Genomic DNA, 25,834 nt, shown 5'->3' on the forward strand with positions numbered 1-25,834 from the left:
TATAGCACCAGGAGAAAAAAAACATCCTGTCTCATTTATTCTTGACAAACAACGTGAAGAACTAGCATTTCCAGTATTGTGTCCTAAAGGCAGGTATGGGTACACAGCAGAACGACAAGTTACAATTTTACCAGTGAAATACTTTAATGCTAGACTTTTATATTGCAGTGGAAGGTTTGCCAGAAACCCTGAAGACCTATTTTTTGCACAATTCATAATTGAACAAAAGAAAGTATTAGATAGTATAAATATTGCTCTAAAGCAGGTTTATGGACAATTTGCCACTGCTTCTCAATTAAGAGCCAATCCTCAGAGATTAATGAATCTTATTGTCCAAGATCAAGCATATTTATTTCTGCTGCAAATACCAGGAACACCACCACACTGAGAAAAATTCATGTATGAAGTAATTGCAATGGTTAAACAACTTGGCATCCCAACATGGTTTATGACATTGTCTTGAGCTGATTTAAGATGGCCTGAGCTTTTTCAAGTATTAGCAAGAATACAAGTCAATGATCCAACTGATGAACAAGTTGATTCACTGTCTTACAGTGAGAAGTGTCAAATGCTCAATCTTAATCCTGTTGTAGTTGCTAAACACTTCCAGTACAGAGTTGAAACATTCTTCGCTGAGGTGTTGCTCACTAATGCTAAACTGATTGGTAAAATAGTGTACTATGCTCTTCGTATTGAATTTCAGATGCAAGGGAGTTCCCATTTACACGCCCTTATATGGTGTGACGACTGCTCTAAGCTAACCCATGACAATAAATAAGCATATATTATAGACTACATAGATAAACATGTAGAGGCTTACTTGCCAAGTAAGGAGGAAGATGCTGAACTGCATGACTTAATAGTAAAAATGTACCAGAAGCACAGCCATTCTAAAACCTGTAGGAAATACAAGAACATTTAATGCAGATTTACAGTGTAGGTCATTTTTTTACAAATTCTACTCTTGTTGCAGAGCCACTATGCAATGATTTGGATGAAACCATAGTTAGTAGAGGGGACTGGTTAGGAAACGCGGTAAGCTTCAAAGGGCCGGCCTATTGTCTGTCCCCTGAGCTTCGATTGAACGTCACGTGACCAATGACCCTGCACAGAACCAAAACAACATGGCGGACATGAACGACTTATTTTTCTTCGGCGACGAATTTAATGCCATATTGGAACTTTGGAAAACGAGGAAGAATTACAAGAGCACGTTGTCGAAGCAGCTGACTCTCTAAGTCTTTGAGAAGCCTTTAAAACGTTATTTTCGCCCAAAAACTTTGTAGTTATTGATGCCCTTAGCAACGGCATCGGTCGTAGTACAACATTTTTTTACTGAAAGTCTTTCGATTTTGAGGTTCAATACGAAGAGGGAATTTTTTGCGAGTTGTGCCAAAAGAAATGCAAGGCTAAGGCTGGATTAAAAAGACATAAGACAGTAAAGCATAAGGAGGAACAAGCGTGGGGAAATTAACCGACTCAAGAAGCCAAATTCACTGCTGAAGACTTCGAAGCGTTATCAATGAAAGCACGAGATAAAATAATTGAAAGAAAAATCTACCCTCAAAGCGTAAGAGAAGAGTTACGAAGATAAACGATTGCCTGGGATCAAGAAAATATGGACTCCTCAGAGGTAGAATCCATGTATATGCGTTTGGTTAAAACTGGAAATGCAGAACAATTCTACTCGAAGAACTATTCAAGAATAGGCCTCAATTCAACAAAGATTTTTGTGGGGTTGTCAAGTAATGCGGCAATATTGCTTACTACCAAAGTGGCTGAGTGTTTGATAGCTCACAGCAAAAAGAAAGGTGAATCACCAAATCCCAATACCCCCACTAAACTGTGTGATAGAGAAATGGCAGGGTTACAATATATTGGAGGATATGTACTGCACAAGCTTTATAGCAAGGTGAACAATGTTTACAGTCCCACAGCACATACTGAACAAACAGCTTCAATACTGAAAGCTGGCAAAGCAAAGATTTTCATGTTGCAGAGAGTCAAAACTAATTTCATCTTTAAACCGAGGTGGACTTTGGGCTATTTCTAAACAAGCTCAAACAATTTTTAAGAGAATAGAACATAATTTTAGGATTCTGAGCTCAGGAAGTCTCTAGCTGAAGATTGACAATGCTAAGATAGAAACCAAATCAGCTTGTGATGTTCATTTGGTCTCAGCGTATAACACCATGTTGTTGGACTCAGACATAGTGGTAGATAACAGCATTGCAAAAGATTATTGGACAGCATTATTCATTTATATGTTACTATACGGTGTTTTTGACTGGCCAAAGATGTTCTACAGAAACATAAAATTCAATGTAAACAAATGAAGACAAAAGAACTTCGAAAGGAAATTTGTAGAGCCAGCAAGGAACAAGAAAGGCAGATATAGTTAGAATTAAGGGCTTGCAACAATTTTTCAATAAGTAATTTATTACAAGAGATGAATTTGGTAACTACAACCTGCAATATATGAAATATTGCTCATTAATGATTATTTTATAAACAAAAATTAGTATAAAGGCTAAATGGTCAAAGTATCTAACATAGAGTAACTTGTTTATTTTGAGCATTTCTAGTCATACTTAATGTTGACTTTCTTACCTAACATGCTACTGTATATACATTTATTTATTAAAGCTAAAACCTCTGGAAGCTAGTTTCTTAGAACATACTAATACAATGTTATCATATGTATTTGAATGTGAACTTAAATAGAAATGAATCTCTTTTTGGGCCTACTACTTGTCTTTTTTCCTTTTTTTCTTTGGGACAGGATCATTTGAAATATTAACCCATGCCTTGTCTCTATCTCTTCTTCCTCTTGTGTTACCTGATTGGCAGGACACTGCACGTTGGACCATGATGGTATTGTTATTGTACCCAAATGTTCTCATGTCAGGATTGTCACTTCTTCGTCCCAACTTTCTTTGATTGCCAAAGTACTCTTCGACAGAATCCTGGCAAAATCTCTCTGTAAGTACATATTCCATACCTTCTCCCAGGAGGAAGTTTGTTGCTTCTACAGCAGAGTGGGCTGTAATTTGTAAACCTTCGTAGGTCTGCCAGGATAAAAACATACGGCTTTGAGCATTTTTGGAAAAATTCCCAGGTCGGTTGGTTATGCTTTCTTTCCAATCCCTTAGATAGCCAAGGAAATCACTTTCTAGCCAAGTGAATCGGGCATCATTCTGTGATGTATATGGTGCCAAAAATGGTTTCCTCTTTCTCTCGTGCTCTTTCGTACTTCTCACATTGAGGCAATCGAAGAAGGAATCGATCATGCTACACAATTTGGCTGTTGCTTGCATCTCTGGAGTTCCAAACTCTCTCAACACTGCTGCTACTGATGCACTTAATACTTGGGCTGCCAGATTAACTCTCATGGTGGAATAGGAATTTAACTTAATATGATCGTAGGTTATTCTTGGTAGCAACTTCAACCCATTTTCTACATCTTGGTAAAATAGGTGAACTATGTGCTGCCAAAGAATAAAATGACCATCATTCCACATGTACCTAAAAAATAAAAATAAATCAAAATTAGAAATACATTAAATTTCTATTACTGTATTATTTCATTGTTGCAATTACATGTTTAACAAAAACAAAACAATAAAAAAACAAAAACAAAAACAGACAAACAACTAATGCTGACAGGGAAATACATTGTGAGGATTCTCATTATAAATGCACCATAAGAAACATTGATGAATTGATTTGCAAAATAAGCAAAGACATTTTAGTGTCTTTTTTAATATCTGTGTACTTAAAAGTACACAGATTTCAATGCCCATTTGTGATTTTAAGACATCTTACCTGGTACATGATCCATGGCCTGAACTGTAGAGGCAGTTACGTGTTGTTTTCACTAGGTGAGATGCATCTGAAAAGAGATAGATGAAGCGGTGTGTGGCATACAAGTTGATAGTACGGTAGCACACATCGCCATCAGCATTGCCATCTAGAACTTTGTGCATTCGGAAGAACCTCCTGTTCGGTGTTGCCCCGTCGGAAGTGCTTGCAATGACCCATAGGTTACATGACATCTCAAGGATGCCAATAGCCTCCCAGAAGAGCGGCATTAGTTGGTATGATGTGATACCATCCGTAGCAAAATAAGCTAAACTGAATTTGAGCTCGGTGGACACACCTCGTACGATAAAAACTAATGCATGGCTGGCAAAGTTATCAGTTTTTTCTAGGCTTGCAAAGTTGACATCAGGATCTCCGAGATCAACAAACCCAATTAATTCTCCGGTGAATTTGTCAAAAACCAGGTTTGAGGTGATCTTCATTTCGTCAAAGAGCAACATCACATATCTTTGGACATCAAAATAGCTCTGTGACTGTACAATTAGCCCCTCAATGACATCCCCATGGAATCCAGTGCGTGGGCGAATACAGTTCCTATAGTCTCTTAGTGTTCTTTGGCTTGGCAGCCTTAAGATCTTACTCTTACGCAATTCCTCATAACAAGAAGGGGATTTTGCAGCAAGTGATAAACAAAAGCGAACTATCATAGGATGATACTTCACTCCAGTGGTACTGGCAGATAAGATCTTTTTTTGTTCCTGCCAAAAGAGATTCATAAATGGAGTGATATTCTCACTTGAATTGCTGAGTATCGAAGTTATGTCCCTACTCAGTTCATCATCAACTTTAAGACTGGATTTCTGGATTTCACATCTCATGTTGTAAAGCTGCTTTTCAAGTTCAGCACATTTAAGTCTTTGAAGTTGTAATGTCGCCATAATTCTTTGAGGAGATGTTTTTGAAACAGGTGCAAACAGATGTGCTGGTTCAGCTAGTTTTCGGCATTTTGCATTGTCAGAAAGTGTTTGCTTATGTTGAAAACTACAACAGCTTGGGCACTGATCATCTGTTTCGCACAAAACAGAACAATTACAAGTTCTCTAAAACTCTTTGCATGGGAATGAATCTTCGCCATCATCAGAATCAAACAAGGGATCTCTTGGCTTTGAAATAACATGGTGTCTTAATTCACTAAAAGAAGCAGTTGGCTTAACGCCAGGGCAAACAAACAACACTTCTGTATTCTTAATAAGTTCAGATACTGTAATATTCCTTACAGATCTCAACGTTTTCATATAAAGTTCATGATCGTCAGGCAGTAGCCATCCAGACACGGAGATAGTGAAGCCCAAGCTGTCATCGATCATTATCTGAAGTTCAGGTAGTAGAGCAGTCGTGACTTTCTTTAGCACAATCCTATCGCTCAGTTCTTCTAGAGTCCAATCTTTAATGGATTTCAAGGCCTTTAGTCTTGATACCAAGTCTTTGAAGCTTTTATAATACTTGGCATTTTGTTCAGGAGCGACATCTTTGACTACCGATCTTGCAGCTCGTGTCTTCACTGGTTCAGTTTGATGCGACTTCTTAAGCATATTTAAAGTAGGTATAGCGCCAAATCTAGGCTTAGTCTTGAGCATCTTCTCGGTTTCAACTGAAAAATACAAAAACATAAGTTATCATTAAAGAGAAATGCTGTATATAAAGAGTTAGAGACGCACACTTTATCAACAAACAGTCGCGAGCCTTCGCTTGGCCTACTAAGCTAAGTCCCACTACTGAACCATACAGTGTGTTTACTTACATTTCTCTATGTCTTTGGGCTTAAAGTGCTTCTCACAGGTAAACACCCTGTCTTTTTCTATCAGTTGGCGGAAGTTAGCATCAACAACTCTAGTTTTAGTGAGCTCGTTGAGCCAGTCTTCTCGCCACTTCTTGTACTCTGCGTTTCGCGGCGCCGGTAGCTTCCAGATTCCAATTCCTTTACTTCTCCTACACGTTCCACAGCCAAATACTGAACAATTTTCACCTGGCATTATGTACACTGACTTGATTAATGCTTTTAGCTATATTTTGAAGGTACGATGTCGCTCGATCACGGAGAAAATCCAAAAAATTAAACGCTACGTGACTGTCGAAACAAGCCTACGGCGCCATTTTGGATTTATGTGTGCAGGGTCATTGTCACGTGATCTCGATAAAATCGAACAATAACCTATCCGACTGAAGTTTGCCGCGTTTCCTAACCTACTACTAACTATGCACTATCTTAGGAGTGTTTGTTCAGTGAAGCGAATCGTGTCGGCGCTGATGCCGAGTCCCGTTTCCCGTTGTTTTTCTCTTTTTCTACCTCAGTTAAGAACTCTAGTCAAAGGGAAAAGGTCGCAAAATTGTCTTCGTTTTGGGATTGGTGGGCCGAGGCTGTATTTTTATTCATTATTGTCGCGAAATATAATACTTTTCTCCGTGTTCACAAATTTGCCACTCGCGCAAAAAAAAATTTCTGGCGAAGCCATTTGCGCGCGCCAACAGCGTGCGCTATCGAGATCTGGAGCACGCTTACAGATACTGAGTTTGATTGCGCAGCTCTGCTATATGTTAGAAATTCAGTTTATAACATAGCTAGTAGATTTGTCTAATCAAAAGCGCGAGCGTGCTTCATATTCCTATTGTGCACGCTCATGACGTCAGCAAACAAGTCCCTCGAAAAAATTTTTTTTTCGCGCGAGTGACTTTTGATCAGCCTTTTTCATTAAAAAACGGGGAAAACTTCCGTAAAAAAGTTAAACTAGACATGGCAAAAAGCGAACAAGCCGATAAAGATCTGCCTACTTTTTCAGAGGGAATGGATTTAACTCTCAAGAAAGAACCCAGAGAAAGGGAAAACAAAACAATCGACGGTTTCATCTTATTTCCCAACTCTAACTTCATTTCCACACATGAATTCACCTGTCACTTTTTGACCAGTCTGAGACAAGATCATTGAAGCATAGCGAAATACTTTTCCGAAACAAAATAAACAACACATTGAAGCGTGGGAGAGGGAATTTCTGCCCATTATACAAAAACTACAGCGTTGAAAATGTTATAAAACAATTGGTTCATACGTCAGCTGTGCGTTCATCGAGATATCAAGCACTTAGGAAGTTGGGAGAGCACTCAAGAAGCTAGAGTTACTCTCGGCTACGCCTCGAGCAACTCTTAGGCATCTTTCGTACTCTCCAAACTTCCCGCGTGCTTCAATCGTTGATTGTTGTCTGTTCTATTTAGTATTCACATGAATAAAACAGGCAAACCTTTAAGTTTAGAAATGACATGTCATATATTCTTCCATGTTACTGGTTTGTTGAGGAACTTAGTTCCTAAAGAACAAAGTTGATATTACAAACCAAATATGATTGGTTGACACAGGAACTTAGTTCCCAAAGACCTCATGAAAATTGTATTTGAGATCTGATTGGCTCATTCAGGAACTAAGTTACCTTTAATGTCACGTACACTTTGAAATGGTGATGTACACAAGTCAAAACAGTCTCCCCCGGTAATGATGCTCTTGCGATAAGTTTTTAGACCGGTTTATGTTGCTTATCATAACATAGCTTGTAAGAGTCGTGCAATCACACTCAATCATTGCGCGAGTGTGCTTCCCACTGATTCACGCTGGTGATGTCAAATGCCTCGCGACACTTTGTTTTTCGCGCGAGTGACTTCGGCATTTTTCAATAAAAACCGGCTAAAACTTCTGTAAAAATGTTAGACTAGACATGGCAACAAGCGAATAAGCCGATGAAGATCTGCCTAACTTTCCTTTTGGGAATGGATTTTTTTAACTCCCGAGAGAGAAGAGGAAAACAAAAAACTCAACGCCGATTTCATCTCATTCCGCAACTGTAAGTTCATTTCCACGCATGAATACACCTGTCAGTTTTTGACCAATCCAAGACGAGATCATTGAAGCGTAGCAAAATACTTTTCCGAAACAAAATAAACAACGCATTTGAATCGAAGGAGAGGAAATTTCTGCCCTTTATACATACACTACAGCGTTGAAAATGTTAGAAAACGATTGGTTGAGTACAAATGTCACCCGGTATTTGTAATCTACGGTATCGGTTAATCAGATTTTCTCGCATCGGCCAAGCGAAGAATGGTGGATTTGTAGTTAAATGACGAAAAACAAAACGGCAGACAATTTGAATCAAATATCCGACGACGAAGAGTCAGAATGGCTGGCAATAATATAGATCCAAGTTTACCAGATGAATCAAACGAAAAAGAACAGCTCGACGTCCAGGAAATTTCTTCCTTTAATTCATTGAAGAAAATAGAAACAGCAACAAAACAACGCGTCAGTTTGGTACCGCTTCGCATACTTCTGTCACGCATTCCCCGTATATAAATATCTGCGAAATTCACCCGCACTGAACAACATAGATAACAGTTTGGCGTGTTGGATAATAAATAACTTATTAGCCCTTTTTTAGCATAGTATCGCTGAGTATTTTTACTCCTTTTTTGTATTTTCACACGCCCTGCGGGCTCGTCAAATTACGGTACAACTTGTAAAAATACTTAGCGATACTACACAAGAAAACTTCTAATGACATTGTGTATTAGCGCTGGTAAAAAGCGCGGCAAAACCGTTGTGGCATTTTTTACAGAATCGTATAGTATCAGATGCCTTTTCGTTGCCGTGTAGACCATCGTGTATTCGACTCATTTCCAAAGTGTAACATTGTTGTCTGCTCTATTTAGTGTTGACATAAATAAAATAGGCAAACCTTAATTTAGAAATGTCATGTCATGTATTCTTCCATGTCATTGGTTTATTGAGGAACTTAGTTCCTAAAGAGCAAAGTCCATTTTGCAAACCAAATCTGATTGGTTGACACAGGAACTTAGTTCCCAGAGAACTCATTAAAAATGCATTTGAGATCTGATTGGCTCATTCAGAAACTAAGTTACCTCAAATGTCAAGTACATTTTTAAATGGTGAAGTACAGTTTTAAATGGGGATGTGTTACATTATCTCAAGCGAGGCCAGAAGGGCTAATTTAAATTAAACACAAGAATATTAATCCAGCAGCCATTTATGAATGTGGTGTATAACAGATGAGATCTCAATGGTTGGTAACACTACTCTCATCCATATTCATCAACGATTAAAAGACTTGCAGCCAGTGTCTAATCATTACAAAATAATGCATAACTTATATCTGTTCTTATTTCACAAAGGATATGAAACTGAATGTTCACAAGCAATAATGAATGCAACCAAACAAGCCAAAACTGAGAACATGAACATTAAAGAATTGGCTTAAGAAAAATGGGTGCTGCATTTCTATCAACAAGAGAGCTTAGCTCACGAGAATGTGTATACAGATGTATGCCTGAACTCTGGCTGAAGAAAATTTTCCCTGCAACATTATTTGTTGAGACTGACTTAGCAGACAAAACAAGAACTTAATGACTTGGATGAGATGACAGTACAGATAGTGTATATTCAAATCTAACATCATTGAACACTACTGTATTAGACCAGCCTCTATTCCTGCTGTAGATAACCTTTGTCTCACACAATTTGCAGCTTATTACTACAAGGACTGTAGAAAAGAAAATAGTGAAACTATTGATGCACTTCAAGAAGTGCTTACAGATGACAATTTTGAAATACAACATAGAAAAAGCAGTTTTCGTGATTCATCATATTTGCCTAAAAAGATATCATTGATGAATGCTAATGAAACTATGAAAAGTACAAAAGTCAAAGCTGTTATCAGATATCATAGACCAAATAAAAGAAAACTACCTAAACTGTTTTTTTAATTTCCCAAGCACGAGATGACTGTGTGGTGGATGTCCTCCCCTGTGATGGGATGGGATGGGTGGCTCTAAGTTTGGCCCTGAAAAGCCTCATGGATGTGGGAGAGGTCAGCTAATGTATGTATGTATCTACTTATGCTATATCATCATGGAGGGATGAATCTAACCTCCTTGGCAGGGCTCAAAATTAACATTAACCCGATAACCATTGGTTAGTAATTTTCAACTTTTGGTTACTAAAAATGTGTCCAACTAACCCGACATGGTTAGTAAAATTTTCTAACATATTTAAATTATGTTATGGAAATAACCTTTTACAAATAAATAATAAGTTTTAGAAACGGTTTATGTGTTATTTACTTGCATTAGCTTGTTTTCTGTCTGAAACGATTTTTTCTTGCTGTCTTTGTGATGGAATGGAGCTTTACAGCCATTTTGAGTGCTAAGGCCCAGAATGTTAATTTGTGTCGAAGGTAGGGATCTGGACACAACTTTATCAGATCTGCCATGTTGCAAATATTCGCTTCCAAATTATTGTTCACAAGGTTCTGGCAGTTCCACATTGAATTATGCAGAGTTCTTTAATCATGGTAAATGAGAGGGGGTCAACATAGGTAGTTAATTGTCAACGTTTTTAAGGTAACCATGCAATTTCAGCTGCTCTTCAATTTGACCTAGTTCTTATGAACAGAATGTTCAATATTTGAGATATCGTGACATGTGAGCTAGCTTGGATACCAAACTTTATGGTTAGTAAAAAAGTTAAAGATGTCTATCAACCCGAAGGGTTAGTGATCCAACAATTAAATTTGAGCCCTGCTTGGAAGTGATCACAAATATGTGTCAAAATTCAATGCATTAGGAGTACAAGACACTGTAGAACCTGACTTAGAAGCAGTAACAGAATTAGCACTACAATGGCTACAAAACAACCATGGCACTGTCACACATTCATATGGCCCTATAAAGGATAAAGAAAATGCTGAACTACAACTAGAAATCCAAGATGAATCATCAGCAGACGCGGTAGTTAATGAACAAGTACCTTCACAGCTTGCTGCAAATTCTCGAACTACTGAAAATTGTGGTCCATCAGCAATATCACTGTATAATCAGCCAACAGAAATATCTGATGACCAGTTACGTCAATCAGTTAGGTCATTAAGTAACATGCAATGCAAAGCTTACAACAGGGTGCTTTCATGGACTAGAAATAAACTGAAAAACCTTAACAGTCTGAAGTCACAAAATGTTGAACCAATTTATCTGTTTATAACTGGAGGTGGCGGTTCTGGAAAAAGTCATTTGATTAAAACAATATACCACACTGTTGCAAAAATGTTATAAATATGCTCCAATGAATCCTGAGAAACCAACAGTCTTACTAACGGCACCTACTGGAGTAGCAGCAATAAACGTTGAACAATGAAATAAGAGAGAATTTACAATCATTTACACTGTTAAGGCAAGATCATGCTTAAGACAGATTCTCTAGTTTAGCACTATGTGCTAAAAACAATGTAGAAATCAAAGAATAGTATTTTCCAGCCATTAATGCAATTAAGTTTCTCCTTGTTAATTATATTACTGAAAACCAACCGATCATTTCACACGAACTGGAATAAGAACATTCTACTGACAACAATCATTCACTTGACTCTGATGATGACTTCCGCACAGGTTGTCGAAACGTCAGTCACTGCCACCGACAACAGTCCTTCTCAGGACTACACTCACCCGGACAATCAGACTACACCTTCACATATTACTGACATAAGTCAATCTGTTAGTTTACTTTACAGAAAGCACACTTCTAGCATCTTACAGTTTCTATGAACTGTAGTTTTATGAAAAGTCCTTGAATTGCTAGTAAAAAACCCATGAAGATCATTTCATGGCCCATGAATATAACTGCGAAATGAAAATTCATGGGGTTATTTTAAGCCCTGAATTTTCCCTGAGTTAGAGGCATTTTTTTTTCATGACCCATAAAGTTCTTTAAAAGTCTACTTTCATGACCCATTACCGTATTTACCCGTGTATAATGCATCTTTTTCAAGTTTTCCTTGCTCTTCCGCCATAAGCGAACATTACTTTCAGATACTCCGAACTCTCTTTCAGCAGCGAGATTTCCATGCTGTTCGGCGAAATTGATGATTCGTAACTTATCTGACACTGTGTAACTTTGACGCTTGGTTCCGGCGAGTTTTGTAGTCATGTTTACGTTTGATTGCTCAAGATTACAGTAACTGTTTTGTTGATCAGCTGTTCGCTTAAATACTTAGTTAAATTTATTCAAGGATCCAAATTGTTAACATGTCATTGGTAGGTTAGTTTACCCTCAAATTAAAGACCAATTACATCGCACGCTTATGTGTCTTTGTTATTCTAATGTCGCGTCAGCCTAAACAAAGGATTCCGTGTATAATACGCATCTCGAATTTAGGTGTTCATTTCGGGAAAAATAAGTTCGCATTATACACGGGTAAATACGGTAATTTCCACTGAAAGTTGCCAGAATGAATTCCATGACCCATGAATTTCTTTAAAAGCCTACTTTCATGATCCATTAATGTCCCCTAAAAGTCACCAGAACAAATTTCAAGACCCACAAATTTCTTTTTAAAAGCCTACCTTCAAGACCCATGAATTTCTTTTAAGTCTTCTTTCATGACCCATTTGTTTCCTCAGAAAGTAACCAGAACTAATTTCAAGCCCCATGAATGGTAATCAAATAATTCCAAGAAATTCTCAATACCTTGAATGTAAAGGTTTTAAGACAAGGAGTAATTTTAGAGGCTTAAAACTTTGTTTCGATAAAAGTATGCTATACAAAATGTACCAAGAGATATACATACATGTATATGTTTATCATGAAATTTATTATTCAGACTAAGTTTTTGTAAATCTTAACATGAATAGGCATTTTTTCATAAAGTAGAAGTCAACTTTGTTGATTGCAAATTGTCAATCATGAATTTGCCTTCTAACTTCAAAGGTCTCTTGGATCCCATAATCACGCATAAAAGTTTTTGTTGTGATGCAAAATGTCTCATGTCTACAGATGTGCCAGAATCATAAAACATAAACATAATCATTTTCATAAACATGGGTACGCTTCGGAATGTGCACATCCATTTGCAGGCGAGAATTCCAACGTACCATAGTCGCTTCCTTCTCTTGTACAAATGTTTCTTCGTTATGAGACACACTTGACTCTGTTGGCACCACTTCTAGTTCAGTGGAAGCGAAAAACCAAGGAATCGAGATGGTTGTGTTGGGACGTGTTGCTGAACGCTTGTTACGACCAAACTTTGTTGATTTGGATAATTGTACACTACAATCATCTAGGTATCTCTTATACTTCTAAGGTGGTATTCATCTGTTAAATTAATGAGGGTAAAACACGTTTGTAATCACATTCAAACTTGCGATTGGCTTGTGTTATTTCTCACCTTTGCCGTGAACACAACTCGAGTCAGGGTTTCAAGTCTTTGTTTCCTCGACAAATTTTGGCCACAAATCGTTCATTTGTAGTACGTTCGATTCTTCTCGGTTATTTCTGCATAGAGTGAGTTCCCATCATTATTTATATCATCTTCAAAAGATGGATCCAAGGATAATCCATCGTCCAAACGCAGCTAACCGTTCCGAAAAGTCAAAATGAGACAGCTAACTACTCTCGAGACTGCAATACGGCAAGCCAGCGGACTCTCTTCATTAGCCAATGACAATTTTCAAAATATCCACGTGATCATACCCGTGACCGGAAACAAACAAACTTTCATTTGGCGCTGATCTTTGAATGTACTTTACATCGGTTGATAGCTCGTGCGATAAGCTATTTCCTTTCTCGACTGTTTTGCTTAATAGAACGTCTCTGAAGATGGGTTTTACCGTTGTTCAATAGGAAAACGAGAACAGCGTGAGTGGTGTAAATGAAAAGCAAGTCGATAGCACCGTGGAGTGAAAAGAAGGGACAACAGTTCACATATCGACTGGCCGGCACCATAGTTAGAAGAGGGAGCTCTAACCAGCTCCCTCTACTAACTATGCCGGCACACTGGTCAAGCGGCATTTATAAAGCTACGATTTTGAAAGCTTGTGGTGAGTACAAATTGCAATATTCCGTACGTGATCAAAACTGAGAATCGAATCGGTCACTTGCATTCCACAATTTCTTAAGCTTACACTTTACAATGAAGTAAATCTATCAGTAAGCTGAAGGTTTCAGGATTATTTTAGTCACGTTTGACAAGCTGCCAGCCTAGCAAAAAAAGACAAACAGCTGCTTAGTCTGCAGTTTATGATAACTTTATTACAATTTATTGTTACAGTTACAACAAGATTTAATTAAGAAATCAACTGTAATTAAGCCTTTCACTACCAAGAGTGTTAAGTCAAAATTGAGTTGAAATCTTTGAATCTCTATTTGCAGAATCAACAAAAACAAATAGTATAACATGAAATTGCTGCTTGACAGCTTACATTTGAATTTATATATTTTTTTTATTTTTTTATTTATATTTTTTTTTTTATATTTATATACATTGATCGAGCCCGTTTCGTGTTCAAAATTGGCGGCCGCAATATTCAGTAAATTACATAAGCTCTCGCCTTCGGCATTCCAGGCCGTGTTTCGGAGAATATATTGTATAAAGTGATGTCGGCCGCAATTTGGTAAATTTAACTTTAGTCAGTTTAGTCTTCGAAATTACCGGCCGCCATTCGGTAAATATTTATTCACCTTTACCGTAATAGAAATGAAAAATTTTTTTTTTTGCTTTAGAAAAACTATAAGCTTTCGCATACCTTCACATCTGATCTAGTCAAACGAACAGTGAAATTTGACCCTTATAGTGATTGATCCGCTGATGAGCGAACTTCAATTTTTTTGTTCTAAACTCGTCTTGTGATTGGCTAAAAAATGTTGGGTGGCCCCGGTTGAGTTCGTGTCACTATAACTTTCCTGTGCCATGAAAATACCATGGAGAGGCCATGAAAATTCAGGGAAAATTTTCAGGGTCAATGAATTTTTTACATACTCACAGGATATTCATGGGTCATGATTTGCTGCAACCCATTAAAACCTCATGAATTTTAACACCATGAACTTTTTTGACATGAAATTCATGGGTTTTTCAGTGCCTCTGGAAAGGCCATGAAATGCCATTTTCATGGGTATGTCATGGCTTCTAGGTCACCTTACACAACATTTCATAGGTCATGAATTTTAAAATTTTTCACAGGTTTTTCATGGGATTTTTCATGTCTTTTTCGTCGCACTGAGACCAAGTAGATCTAAGCTTTGGTAGCCAATCTACAAAAAGTTTGATGAGGGACAAGTACCACATAATATCAGTGACAATATAGCTCATCTACTTTTAATTCCTTTAATTCATAACAGGCATTTAAAAAATAAACATGACTAGGAGATAGCAGTAGCATTCCTTCCAACTTCATTGTAACCAAATACGCAGGGAATGTTGAATATCTGATTCATTTGTTTGCATATTTTGTGTTTATTGTATATTTGTTTTTCCCTTGACTTTAAAGTTTCTTTTGATTATTATCACTGATTTGTCTTGCTCTCCTCTTCGCTTTTTTTTCCTTTACTTTTGTTCCATGTCAGAGATGTTCATCAACCTCTGTCACAAATGCGTTTAAGTCTTTCTGTGTCCCTTGGAGCTGGACAAATGATCTTTCTCGCTGGGATAAACACCCCAGAAAACATGGTAAGTTGCATGTTCCCACATTCACTGATGAAATTGTCTTTTTTCGCAGCTGGAGAATGTACTTTTGTGTCCTTGCTTGCTTTCTTGCAGGCTGCCTGTATCACAGCAGCAGCTCTTATGAAGTATTTCCTGGTGGCCGCTTTCTGTTGGATGCTGGTCGAGGGGATTTATCTCTACCTGTTTGTTGTAAAGGTGTACAATATCAACACCAAGATGCACATGTATCACGTCATGTCATGGGTATTTATGAATATTTACCGCCTTATTTGGCACATGATTCCCCGACATACACTGCATTCTTCTTTCTCTCTATTTGAAGGCCTTCCTATCGTCATAATTTGCACTTCACTGGGCATTGCTTCTGGAAAAGAAGGACTCCAAATGATAAATAGTAAGTAATAAATAGTAAGGAACTGATTAGCTTCTGCCAGGGATTGCAGACTGTTTGAAAGAGGTACCGTTTCATTGGCAGGAAATATTCTTTCGCTGCTCGTTTTTCTTTCCTTTTCTCAAGTTGCTGGTTGTCTTCGACTAATAAGCTGATCTGGATTTTTGTGACATTTGTGATGTTTATCGATTCAGTAAGTTTATGATTGATTTATGTCAAATGTTTACTTTTGATTCGTATATTCGGACTTCTTATTTATTCCAAATTGCACGAGAAAATTAGGTGACTATGTATTAATAATATACTTGAAAAAATACGAGGTAGCCTCTCATATATAACTACGCAGAAGAAAAGCGCGCGTGCAAAAATTATTTATTCAAACCCGGCAAGTGACCTTGACATTTATCAATCTTTCTGACCAATCAGAATGTCTGGTTTGTTTCTTTCTTTGCCCTGAATTAACTCTCTTCTGCACTGAATTAACTGAAAACTGCATTCATCTTAACTAATCAAAACTGAGACATTTTTTCATGTATATTATTAGAAAAGTAAATGAATGAATAATTAAAAATTTAAAGTGAATCTCCACATTTTTTCAAACGCACTTTTTAATAGATCTGGCACAAAAAAATTTCCAAAGAAGGTTCTAGCTGCCACTTCGAGTTTCCCGCGAATAGAGCGCAATGCACCCTGGGCTGAAAGCGTGTAACGGTTGCTCGGTGCACTCGCGGTGTAGGTTTTTCGCTCTTGCTGATGCCACGTATATTGCTGTCATCTAAAAAGCATCTGGTGAATACGTCACAGATCGTCCTCATGGAGTGTTCGATCGGTGGTCGACAATTTAGAAATCAAAACCTGACGCACCGCAATATACTCCATCTTCGACTTCACTTTCCTGTCTCCCATGACATGGAGAGTGCTCCGGCTCTAATCTCAGAGGCAGCATTATATACCACTGTACTCTAAAACCCTTTCAACTGTGTTCAGATATATCCTTAAATGATAACCGTGTATCACGTGCATTGTTACCAAGTTACGTATTACTGAGTTATATGTTCCGCACGCCAGGTTTTGCATTTAGCTGCCCTCAAGCTTCTTGACCCACATTTTCCCTTCCCAACCCCTACCCCTCATGTTTATCTTGTCTTCAGTTTTCTGACCCTTTAACGGTCGATGGTCAAAACCATTAAAAGCTTCACATAGAACTCGTGATCTCAAAAAGTTGAGAAGATAATCCCTGATCTGTAGAATTCTATGATAGAATTGCATTATTATAATTGCTTAGATGTATTACCAGAAAGGTCCCTCCGGCAACTACAGCGCGGTGCCTGAGTTTTTATGATCGATAGATCGATGGTAAATTAAAATGCATAGTAAATTTCGTCCTGGCGTTACGTCGTCACAACGATAAATCGTAGAGCGCCCAATACATCGTCACCAAAATAGTACTCTAGTTAATTTGAAATATCTGATTCCCGCAATTTGTCGCAGAGCCAGGGATACGTCAAAATCGATTCGATACTTACACTACCAATACACGCACCACCACCAGTTCGAGAGCAAAACTGATAACGGCCTTTTCTGAATAATACGTTATGATTTCATTTCTCTTTCTAAAATGCATGCAATCTCTCATTGCTTCATCGGTAATATTCATATTCATATTGGAGATGTCTATCTTTATGCTGATGACACTACCTTATCTTTTCTAGTGAGAGTGTAGATGTATTTTTTTATGGCACGTAACATTATGGTTGACAATTGCTAAATTGGAGCAAAAATAATCAACTCACAATACATCCAATCAAAACTGAAGCATTGCTAATTAGGAATATCCTTTCATTGGACCATTTTGGATTTAATAGTCTGAACATGTTTCTCTAGTCAGAGATTATTTTGTGCAAAAGGTTAAAGCAATAAAACCAATGAAGTATCTACCTGTAAATACTTTGGAAGAGATGTTTTTTCCTCTTTGGAATCGATACATCCGAAAGCAGCGAGAATTATTTTCAACCTTGATTTGTCTATTTCTGATGTTAAATGTCTTTTGAATTCTCCGCTACGACCCATCACCAGCTCTATCAACTGTCCTACTTACCAAGTGTCTAAACATCTAGCTTCTATCCTGAGCCCTTTACGAAACAACAAGTACACTGGTACGAACAGCTGCGATTTTGTGAAAAAAAGTCTCGGTTTGTAACATCACCACGCGGGAAACTATGTTATCTTTCGATGTGGTATCCCTCTTCACATCTATACCAACAGCTTTGGCGTTCGAGGTGACTAAAAACAAACTTCAAACTGATCCGACCACCTCGGAAAGAACAACCATGTCTTTTGACAGCATCATGAATTTTCTTGAATTTGTACTTGATAACAACTACTTCGTCCTTGATGGCACTTTCTACAAACAAGTATTTGGCTGCCCAATGGGCTCACCTATGAGCGCAATTTTGGCAAATTTGGTTATGGAACACAGCGACGAGAGAGCTTTAGTCGCCACACCCCACCCTGCTAAGTGGTGGTATAGATATGTTGACGATAGCCATGTCTGCATCGTTCGTGAACATCTTACAGAGTTCCTCTCCCACCTTAACTCAATTAATCAACACATCAAATTTACTGTGGAAGAAGAAAAAGACGGATCCATTGCATATCTGGACACCATGACAACCAGGAATCCCGATGGAGCTGTAAAAACTAGCGTGTACAGGAAAACCACACACACTGATAAATACCTTCAATTCAACTCTCACCACCCTTCTCAAAACAAACGCTCAGTAGCTAGAACCCTTCTCGACAGAGCAAAGAACATCCCTTCTACCGACGCAGACAGATAATCCGAAATACAACACGTGGTCGACGCCCTGAAGATCAATGGTTACACCGAACAATTTATTAGAAGCTGCCAAAGCACCACTGGGTCTACAAATCAGTCTCAAACCAACAGAGGTTTTGTCACCCAGCCATATCTTCAAGGAATTTCAGAAAAAAACTGCAAAAACTTTAAATCAATCCAATATCAATGTTGCTCACAAACCCGTAACGACCGTTGGCTCCTTTTTTAAAAAAAACCTAAAGACAAATTTAGTAAAGACTTATCGACAGGAGTGATCTATAAAATCAGTTGTAAAGATTGTGACAAAGTTTATTTTGGTCAAACATCAAGAGCCTTAAGATCCGGGATTAGAGAACACAAGAGAGCGATTTTCACGGGAGATAGAAATTCTTTATCAACCCAACACTGTATAAAATACAATCATGATTTTGACCTTGAGGACGTCAAGATCATTGATCGCTGTTCCCAATGGTCGAATAGATTATTTTTAGACGCGTGGCATTCAATTTGTGAACCGAATGCCATTAATGAACACATTTACATTCCTGACATTTACAAGGCCCTTGGCAATCCCAAGTGACTTTTTAAAGCATTCATTTGCTTTCGTAGCCATTTGATTGCTGAAGAAGGTTATCGTATTTTAACCGAAACGTCCTGACACAAAGTTTTTTAGTCAGTGGCAACGAAAATTTTATTTATTATTATGCCTGACTACAACTATAGTATTTTTGAAGACATAAATCGCTTAACTGCTAACTTTAGTCGTTAAATATCAATTCCAAGGGAGTTGACACTCTAATTGAAGTTTGAAACTCCGAATTTTTATTCAAAAATTCAGTCTAGATGAGTTCTCAGGGAACGGCTGTCATACAGATTCATGGATAAGCAAAGCAGAAGACACAGTTTGCAGATGCAGTCATTTGACTCATTTTGCTGTCTTAGTCGATTTTAGCGGTGGCCCAGAAGTATTTTTTTTTTCTTTTTGTTGTATTTTGCATCCTGAGTAGTAATAAGTTTGTTGTGTCAATTGATCTGTTGTTCATTTTAACTTTTGCTACAGCTCTCCACTAAGGACTTAGATATTCTGGAGATCATCACCTATGTAGGATTAAGCCTTTCTGTCATCGGAATGCTTTTGACGATGGCTTTGTATTTTTCCTTTACGTAAGTACAGTTTCTAAACACTCAGCGATCTATATTATTGGATCAATTTGACCATGTTAGATAAATTAGGTCTGTACGTGCAAAAAGAGATCACATCACTCAAAGGTTTGAAGCATACGAAGAGACTGTCAACCGTACTTCACTTTCAGTCGCTTGAAAACATCTTTAGAGATAAAAACAACAATAAATTGTGGACGATGTTCTTTACAATTTCCTTGGAACTTTGTACACTTTGTATGTTGCAAAATTCATGAGTCATTATTCATAGTGCGTTTGATTTACGGTGCTCATGCGTTGGTTTGTTGGTCATTCTTTTATGATTACTAGATTTCTTTGGCATTGCCCTTCCTTTGCGTTTTTATTGGTTTCCGTGGAGCTTTTTCTTTTGCTTTGCTTAGCGTCTGAATTCATATTAACATTAATATTTTATTTCATTTGCAAAAGTGATGTCCGACAACGACAGCCTCTATCTCAAATACGACTTAGTCTTCCTCTTTCCCTTGGAGCTGGACAAAATGATCTTTCTGGCTGGAATAAACGCTACAGAAAATATGGTAAGAGGCTCTCCACTGTTCGTGGAATTTATTCAAATACATCATCCTTGAAGGAAACTTGAAAAAGACAAATTAAATTTTTGGTCTTTACCCCTTTGCTATTGCGGGCTATTTGTGTCACAGTAGCAGCTCTTATGCAGTATTTCCTGATGGCTGCTTTCTGGTGGATGCTGGTGGAGGGACTTTATCTCTACCTGTTTGTTGTGAAAGTTTCCAACATTAAAACAAAGTTGCATGTCTATCACATCATGTCATGGGGTATTCTGGTTCTACAGTAGTACTCATCATACATTGTTGGGGATTATTTTGCCACCAGACTGTATCATAATTATTAACGTAAATATTTCATAATAGGTTTGCCAGTCATTATGGTAGCCATTTCATTGAGCATCGCTGCTAAAAAGGATGGGATACAAAATTATACCTGTGATAAATAGTAAGAGGCATAAAATGTTCAGTTTCTTTCTCCTCAATATTCCTGTTTTTTTTTTTTTAGGTCTACTTGTTCAAGTATTGACTATTGCTTCGTTTTATTTGTTTATTTTTCCCCTCTTCATCATCGTCTTAATTAATTTGACCTATATTTCCTTATCATATTTTCTTCGTCCCTTTAGGCTAGCCTCCGACCCACAGTTTCTATGTGTGAATATCACTTTCAGACGCATGAGTGGTTGGGAATATTGTGAACCTGCAATCCAGCAGTACTGTCTCTCTTTTTCCTTTGTCTTTTTTTCTTTAGCTGTTGGATATCCTCAACTAAAAATTTGATCTGGATATTTGTTGTATTTGTGATTATTATTGAAGTTGTAAGTTTCGGATATTTATTTTCTTTTGGCATTGGTATTTGTGATTCTGGTTTAAGAATTTGTGTTCAACAGCAATACTAAATACAAAACTATATTTAAATCCTCTCCTTTAGATCAACATTTTGATTCTCGCACGAGTGATAAGGGAGATGACCAGAATGCAGCCAATAGGAGACAAGCAAATTCAGCAAATTCGGTGAGATAGAGTTTTAACAATATGATAAAAAAAGACAGTTTCAGTCTGAGATTTTAACAAAATCAAATTCTGAATTAGATTTTTAATGATATTCACCCATCTTCCTCAGTTGTTAGTTGATGTCAGTAAAGCATAAGGATTTCTGACAACCAGAAATTATTTTGAGGAAAAATGGAATTTAATTTTAAAAACCCCATATTTTACCTTTTTATCCGCCTTCAGAATTGGCATTAGGGCATGCGTGGTGATGATTCCCTTACTGGGTGCCACGTGGTTATTTGGTCTCCTATCACCGTTACACAAAGCTTTCGTTTACATTTTCACCATCCTCAACTCTTCTCAGGTTAGTGTTCAATCCTCTTATTTCATATTTAGAGTCATCCGAGTGTCTTTATTACTTCATGTTCAAATATTGTCGCCATGGTCAGATAACATTAGCCAAAGAATTATGAAAAAATAAACCTCAGAGGATAAAGCAAAAAATGAAAAAAAAAGTCAATGAACGGGTAACATTCTTTTCTTTTCAGCCACTGGGTGGCTATTCTTGTCCACTGTTCAAATCGAATTGGAATTATCTAAGATATTTGAGAAAAAAAGTTTAATATAGTAAAGTTCAATTGCATATTATGATCTTGAAAACGATCCTCCCTTTTTCAGGGTTTCCTGATTTTCGCTCTTCACTGTGCGCGAAACAGCCAGGTAAGTTCGAGATGGAAAAAAAGACATGTAGTATGGATAATTTGATTGAAAGCTTGAATAAACATTTAAGTGCTTTTTTTCTGATTACTTTCCTCGTCTATTTGCAGATTAGAGAGCGGTTCAAAAGAAAAGTGAGCACCGTTTTTCCACTTACAAAAAATGGTAACTCCACAAGGAAGAGCTCACAGGTTAGTCTGAGTGATATTGGCGGTGTAAAGGCGGTTAAACTGCAGTCTTATAATGAATCGCATCATTGAATACAATCTCGCATTCTGATTGGTTAAGGAAGCGAGGTATTTAGCGTGGAATTGCGAGTTAAAAACGATGCTAAGTGATATTGTTTCACATCTACGTAAGCATAACAACTATCGTCAAATTGTTACTAAGTCTTGTTACTAAGTCAGTGTAAAGCGTTTTCAAAACCATTCTCACCTTTTAAAGAGCCAAAAACAAAAAAGCGTTTTTCAAAGTGAGCCTGAGGTTCTTCCCTGTTTTGAACTGAACTTTAAATTCTTGGAGGGGCACGAAAACCTCTTTCGCTCGCGACAACGCGAAAGCGAGAAAATGTTGTGAACTTGGCCCAGAAAAAACAATCTCCGAGCTAACAGGTCGCGTCAACCCGGGTTCAGTAGCCACCTACAGCCATAATCTTCTTGTAAAACAACGAAGGATGTCAAGCAAGTTGGGTGGCTTTTCAATCGTACTTACTATCTTTGCGAGAAATTTGCATTGTGTCAACAACCTTGCACTTCCACCAGTAGATGAGAATAACATAAATAACATAAAAAAATAAATAAATAACATAAAATAAATAAATAACATAAATAACATAAAAAGCTATGAATAACGGCAGTGATGGTCTAACAGCGAGAGGTCTAGGTAAGCTGTTCATCAATGTATCGTTCAACAACTCTCCAGTGAATATTTCCATCAAATTTCAGTCAAATGTTTATCCCAACGATAACTGCTAATGGCAGTTGTCTGTAGTGAAGTTTTACAGATAAAAAGATCGAAGTTTTTGGACTTCTCATGAAACACTTCTTTGTTTTCAAAGGTAGAAGATATCAATCAATACACGTATTTACACTTCAAGGTACTACCTTAGATCAATCGCGATTTTAAACTCTCAGTGCTTTCGCTTGCATACTCCATTTCAGTTTTGCCACCTGAGGTAAAAGGTGTAAATTATTTTCCTTCTCGAGTAAATTGTTTGGAAATTTGAAAAAGAGATTTTAAAAATAAACGGCTTATAAATTCAGCGAAATACCATCATTATCCTTTGATGGTGTGAAGCTTGTTTAAAAATTTTGAAAACGAATATAAAAAGCAGGTTCAAGTAAAAGATTACAGAGGTTCAAACGTGCACACTGACCTTGCTTACTATTCGCTAACGCAATGACAGTTCTGACTGTTGACTTCGAAATGGCTTTCTGTAGCGCGCGCCCAGGATAAAAAACAAATAAAATTATTGCTGTTTTCTTGTTTTCCTATTTTTATTCAATGATGCGATCCAAGGAAAATTCATCACCTGACTCGTGAATTCCGCGTTAAATTGCACTCGAAAACCCATATCGCACTCATCGCTTCCCGATTCGTACGGTATTGTTTTTCGCGTGCAATTTAACCCCGAATTTCCTCGTCAGGTGATGAATTTTCCCAAATTTTCTATACAATTTGAACTGAAAAAACGCTCAGCTTAATTAACTGGATCAAGCAGGCTGAGAATAAGAGGTGCTAGATATTTGCCTACATCCTCCACAAGGAGGTAACAGCTATTTATAGAAGGTTAGTTGAATAGTACTTGCGGCTATTCACGAGACAATCATCGTTCGCAAAAAACAGTATTCGTTTGTGTGATACTAATGTAATCGATGGTAAGCTAGCTCTTCAGAGTCATCAGCCTTTAGTGCTGTTTAAGCTCTTGGTAAGGTGCAATTACCTTATTTTGATGAAAAATAAATAATTTTACCCTATCGTACGTTTAAGCAGCAAGCTTATTTTGAAAGCAGCGAGTCTTTCGCATCATTTTAATTAGCTAATGATTAATTAATTTTTTCTGTTTAACTTATATTAACCTACAATATACGGGACATGTTAGTAAACCTTGTAACATGTAGTGTTGGACTTCTTTGCATATACTTAGTGTTGGACTTGATTTTAACACGCATTCTAATGTTTTAATGTTTTCCATTCTCAATTCTTTTTTCTTGCGCGACATCTTTTTTGCTTGTACAGTGGAATCCCGATTTCTCGAACCCTCGGTTTCTCGAATCTCCCCATATTTCGAACCAAACCTTGTTTCGCTTGGATTTGCTTCACTTGTAATTTCACCCCCGATTTCTCGAACCCCCGATTTCTCGAACCTCCGATTTCTCGAACCAATTTGCGTTTCCCCCGGAGGTTCGAGAAATCGGAATTCCACTGTATAACACGGATGAAGTCATTTTGATTGTACGTGTTGAGAAACCTCAACAAAACATAAAACTACTGGTCGAACAGCAAACAGCATCTCATCTTCCTATTGCCATAGCAAAAAATCATGTTAATAATGAATAAATTAATCAATACTTGGTGAAGATAAATAGTGTACCAAATAACTAAAATCAAAGGAATGAAATAGATCTTTACCCTTCAGCCAGGTTTTTTTCAAACTTAATTTTTTCTCATCCTGAGGTACGTAGCACTCTCTATCGTCGCAAATGTTTCGATGGCTTTGAATTAAAATTAGCGCTTCACTAAAATACAATGGAAGCGATCATTCAAAACGCAATGAAGGTAAAGGAAAGCGTTTAGTTTACTATAAATATATAAAAGGACACAACTTTAACCTGAGACAGCTGCAAATTTGCATCAGTCTGGCTTAAAAGATCATTAAAAGGGAGTGCAATTTCTTGGGGTTTTAGAGCAGAAATAGGAGAGACGAGGTTTACCTCTCTCCCAACCCTCACCCCCTCCCCACCCCTCCCCCTTTATATACGGTGGGTTAATTTAAAAAGAGTACGTGAGTTACGCTTTGAGAGCAAGACGAACAATTTGCTGTAAATGACATACTGCAAAACAACTCTCTTCGAATTGAAACTTCACAACTTCACGTTTGCCGTTCGCAGTAATTGAGGAAAAATCTCAATCTTATGAATTTTACCGCCTTGATTTACATGCAGTTGTTATTAAAGAAATCCAAGGACCAGGAATTTTTTCCGCTAGTAACTTTTTAGGAGTCATTTATGTTGACATGTTATGATCGACTATTAACACTTCGGAGGGCTAAAGAGTTCAGTTCGAAAACACGTTTTTGTTAATAACCAGCGTGCGTTTCAACATTATACCAAACTTTTCCAAGGATACCATAGTTAAAATATTAATGCGTTGTTGAGATAATATATAGATTTAGCCAAGCCTAAAAGCGGAGCTCCCAAGTTCGTAATATTAATGCTAACATATATGTACATTTGCCAAGACTCGCCTGAATCACCCCTCCCTTAGGCACGTACGTACTTACGTACGTACACTCGGTCAGTCACGTGACAACCAAACGAAAAGAGGTTGACAATATTCCACGCGAAGTGCACGTGGGATCCCCGCAGAAAAAGAGAAAGAAATTGAAAGAAACTACCCTCGAAGGCCAAGTACTGCATCCTTAATGCAAAACGGCATTTTATTATGTGATCACGCACGAATAAAAAATATATCAGTGTTCCGAAGGTTTTTAAAAAGGAAATCGCTTTCATCCATTCTTTACTTGTAAAAAACGATAGGAAAATCGATAGAGCTTTCTGAATTCGCGATGGCAATCTTTGTTTCACAAAATTGT

At 37.5% G+C, this 25,834-nt stretch overlaps 2 protein-coding genes, 1 long non-coding RNA gene and 1 pseudogene across 14 annotated transcripts in view; 1 reads left to right on the plus strand and 3 right to left on the minus strand.

The window, feature by feature from the left end:
• Positions 1 to 25,834, minus strand: part of LOC148736918 (uncharacterized) — a 700,731-nt gene that overhangs the window by 443,537 nt on the left and 231,360 nt on the right. For 5 of the 12 annotated variants that reach the window (XM_088750732.1, XM_088750748.1, XM_088750749.1 and 2 more), the window contains one exon: positions 821 to 897. The exons of 5 other annotated variants lie outside the window; for them this stretch is intronic. In XM_088750732.1, coding sequence (XP_088606858.1) covers positions 821 to 897 — 77 coding nt within the window. The remainder of the gene's footprint in view (positions 1 to 820; positions 898 to 25,834) is intronic. 2 more of the 12 variants (XR_015997177.1, XR_015997176.1) reach the window with 1 other exon arrangement.
• On the minus strand, positions 2,541 to 6,061 carry LOC148736940 (uncharacterized; annotated as a pseudogene).
• On the minus strand, positions 12,506 to 13,304 carry LOC111346137 (uncharacterized). The gene is made up of 2 exons (XR_015997245.1): positions 13,098 to 13,304; positions 12,506 to 12,875 (listed from the first exon to the last, which is right to left on the minus strand). It is a non-coding gene; the product is annotated as an uncharacterized LOC111346137 (long non-coding RNA).
• Positions 20,768 to 24,046, plus strand: LOC148736941 (adhesion G protein-coupled receptor D1-like). Its single transcript, XM_088750767.1, has 5 exons — positions 20,768 to 21,128; positions 21,242 to 21,324; positions 21,547 to 21,667; positions 21,982 to 22,023; positions 22,131 to 24,046. The coding sequence occupies exons 2-5, from the start codon at positions 21,278 to 21,280 to the stop codon at positions 22,278 to 22,280; spliced, it is 360 nt and encodes a 119-aa protein (XP_088606893.1). The 5' UTR covers positions 20,768 to 21,128; positions 21,242 to 21,277; the 3' UTR covers positions 22,281 to 24,046.

The sequence above is a fragment of the Stylophora pistillata genome, chromosome 2 (assembly GCF_964205215.1).
Source record: "Stylophora pistillata chromosome 2, jaStyPist1.2, whole genome shotgun sequence".
In the NCBI taxonomy this organism is placed as follows: domain Eukaryota; kingdom Metazoa; phylum Cnidaria; class Anthozoa; order Scleractinia; family Pocilloporidae; genus Stylophora; species Stylophora pistillata.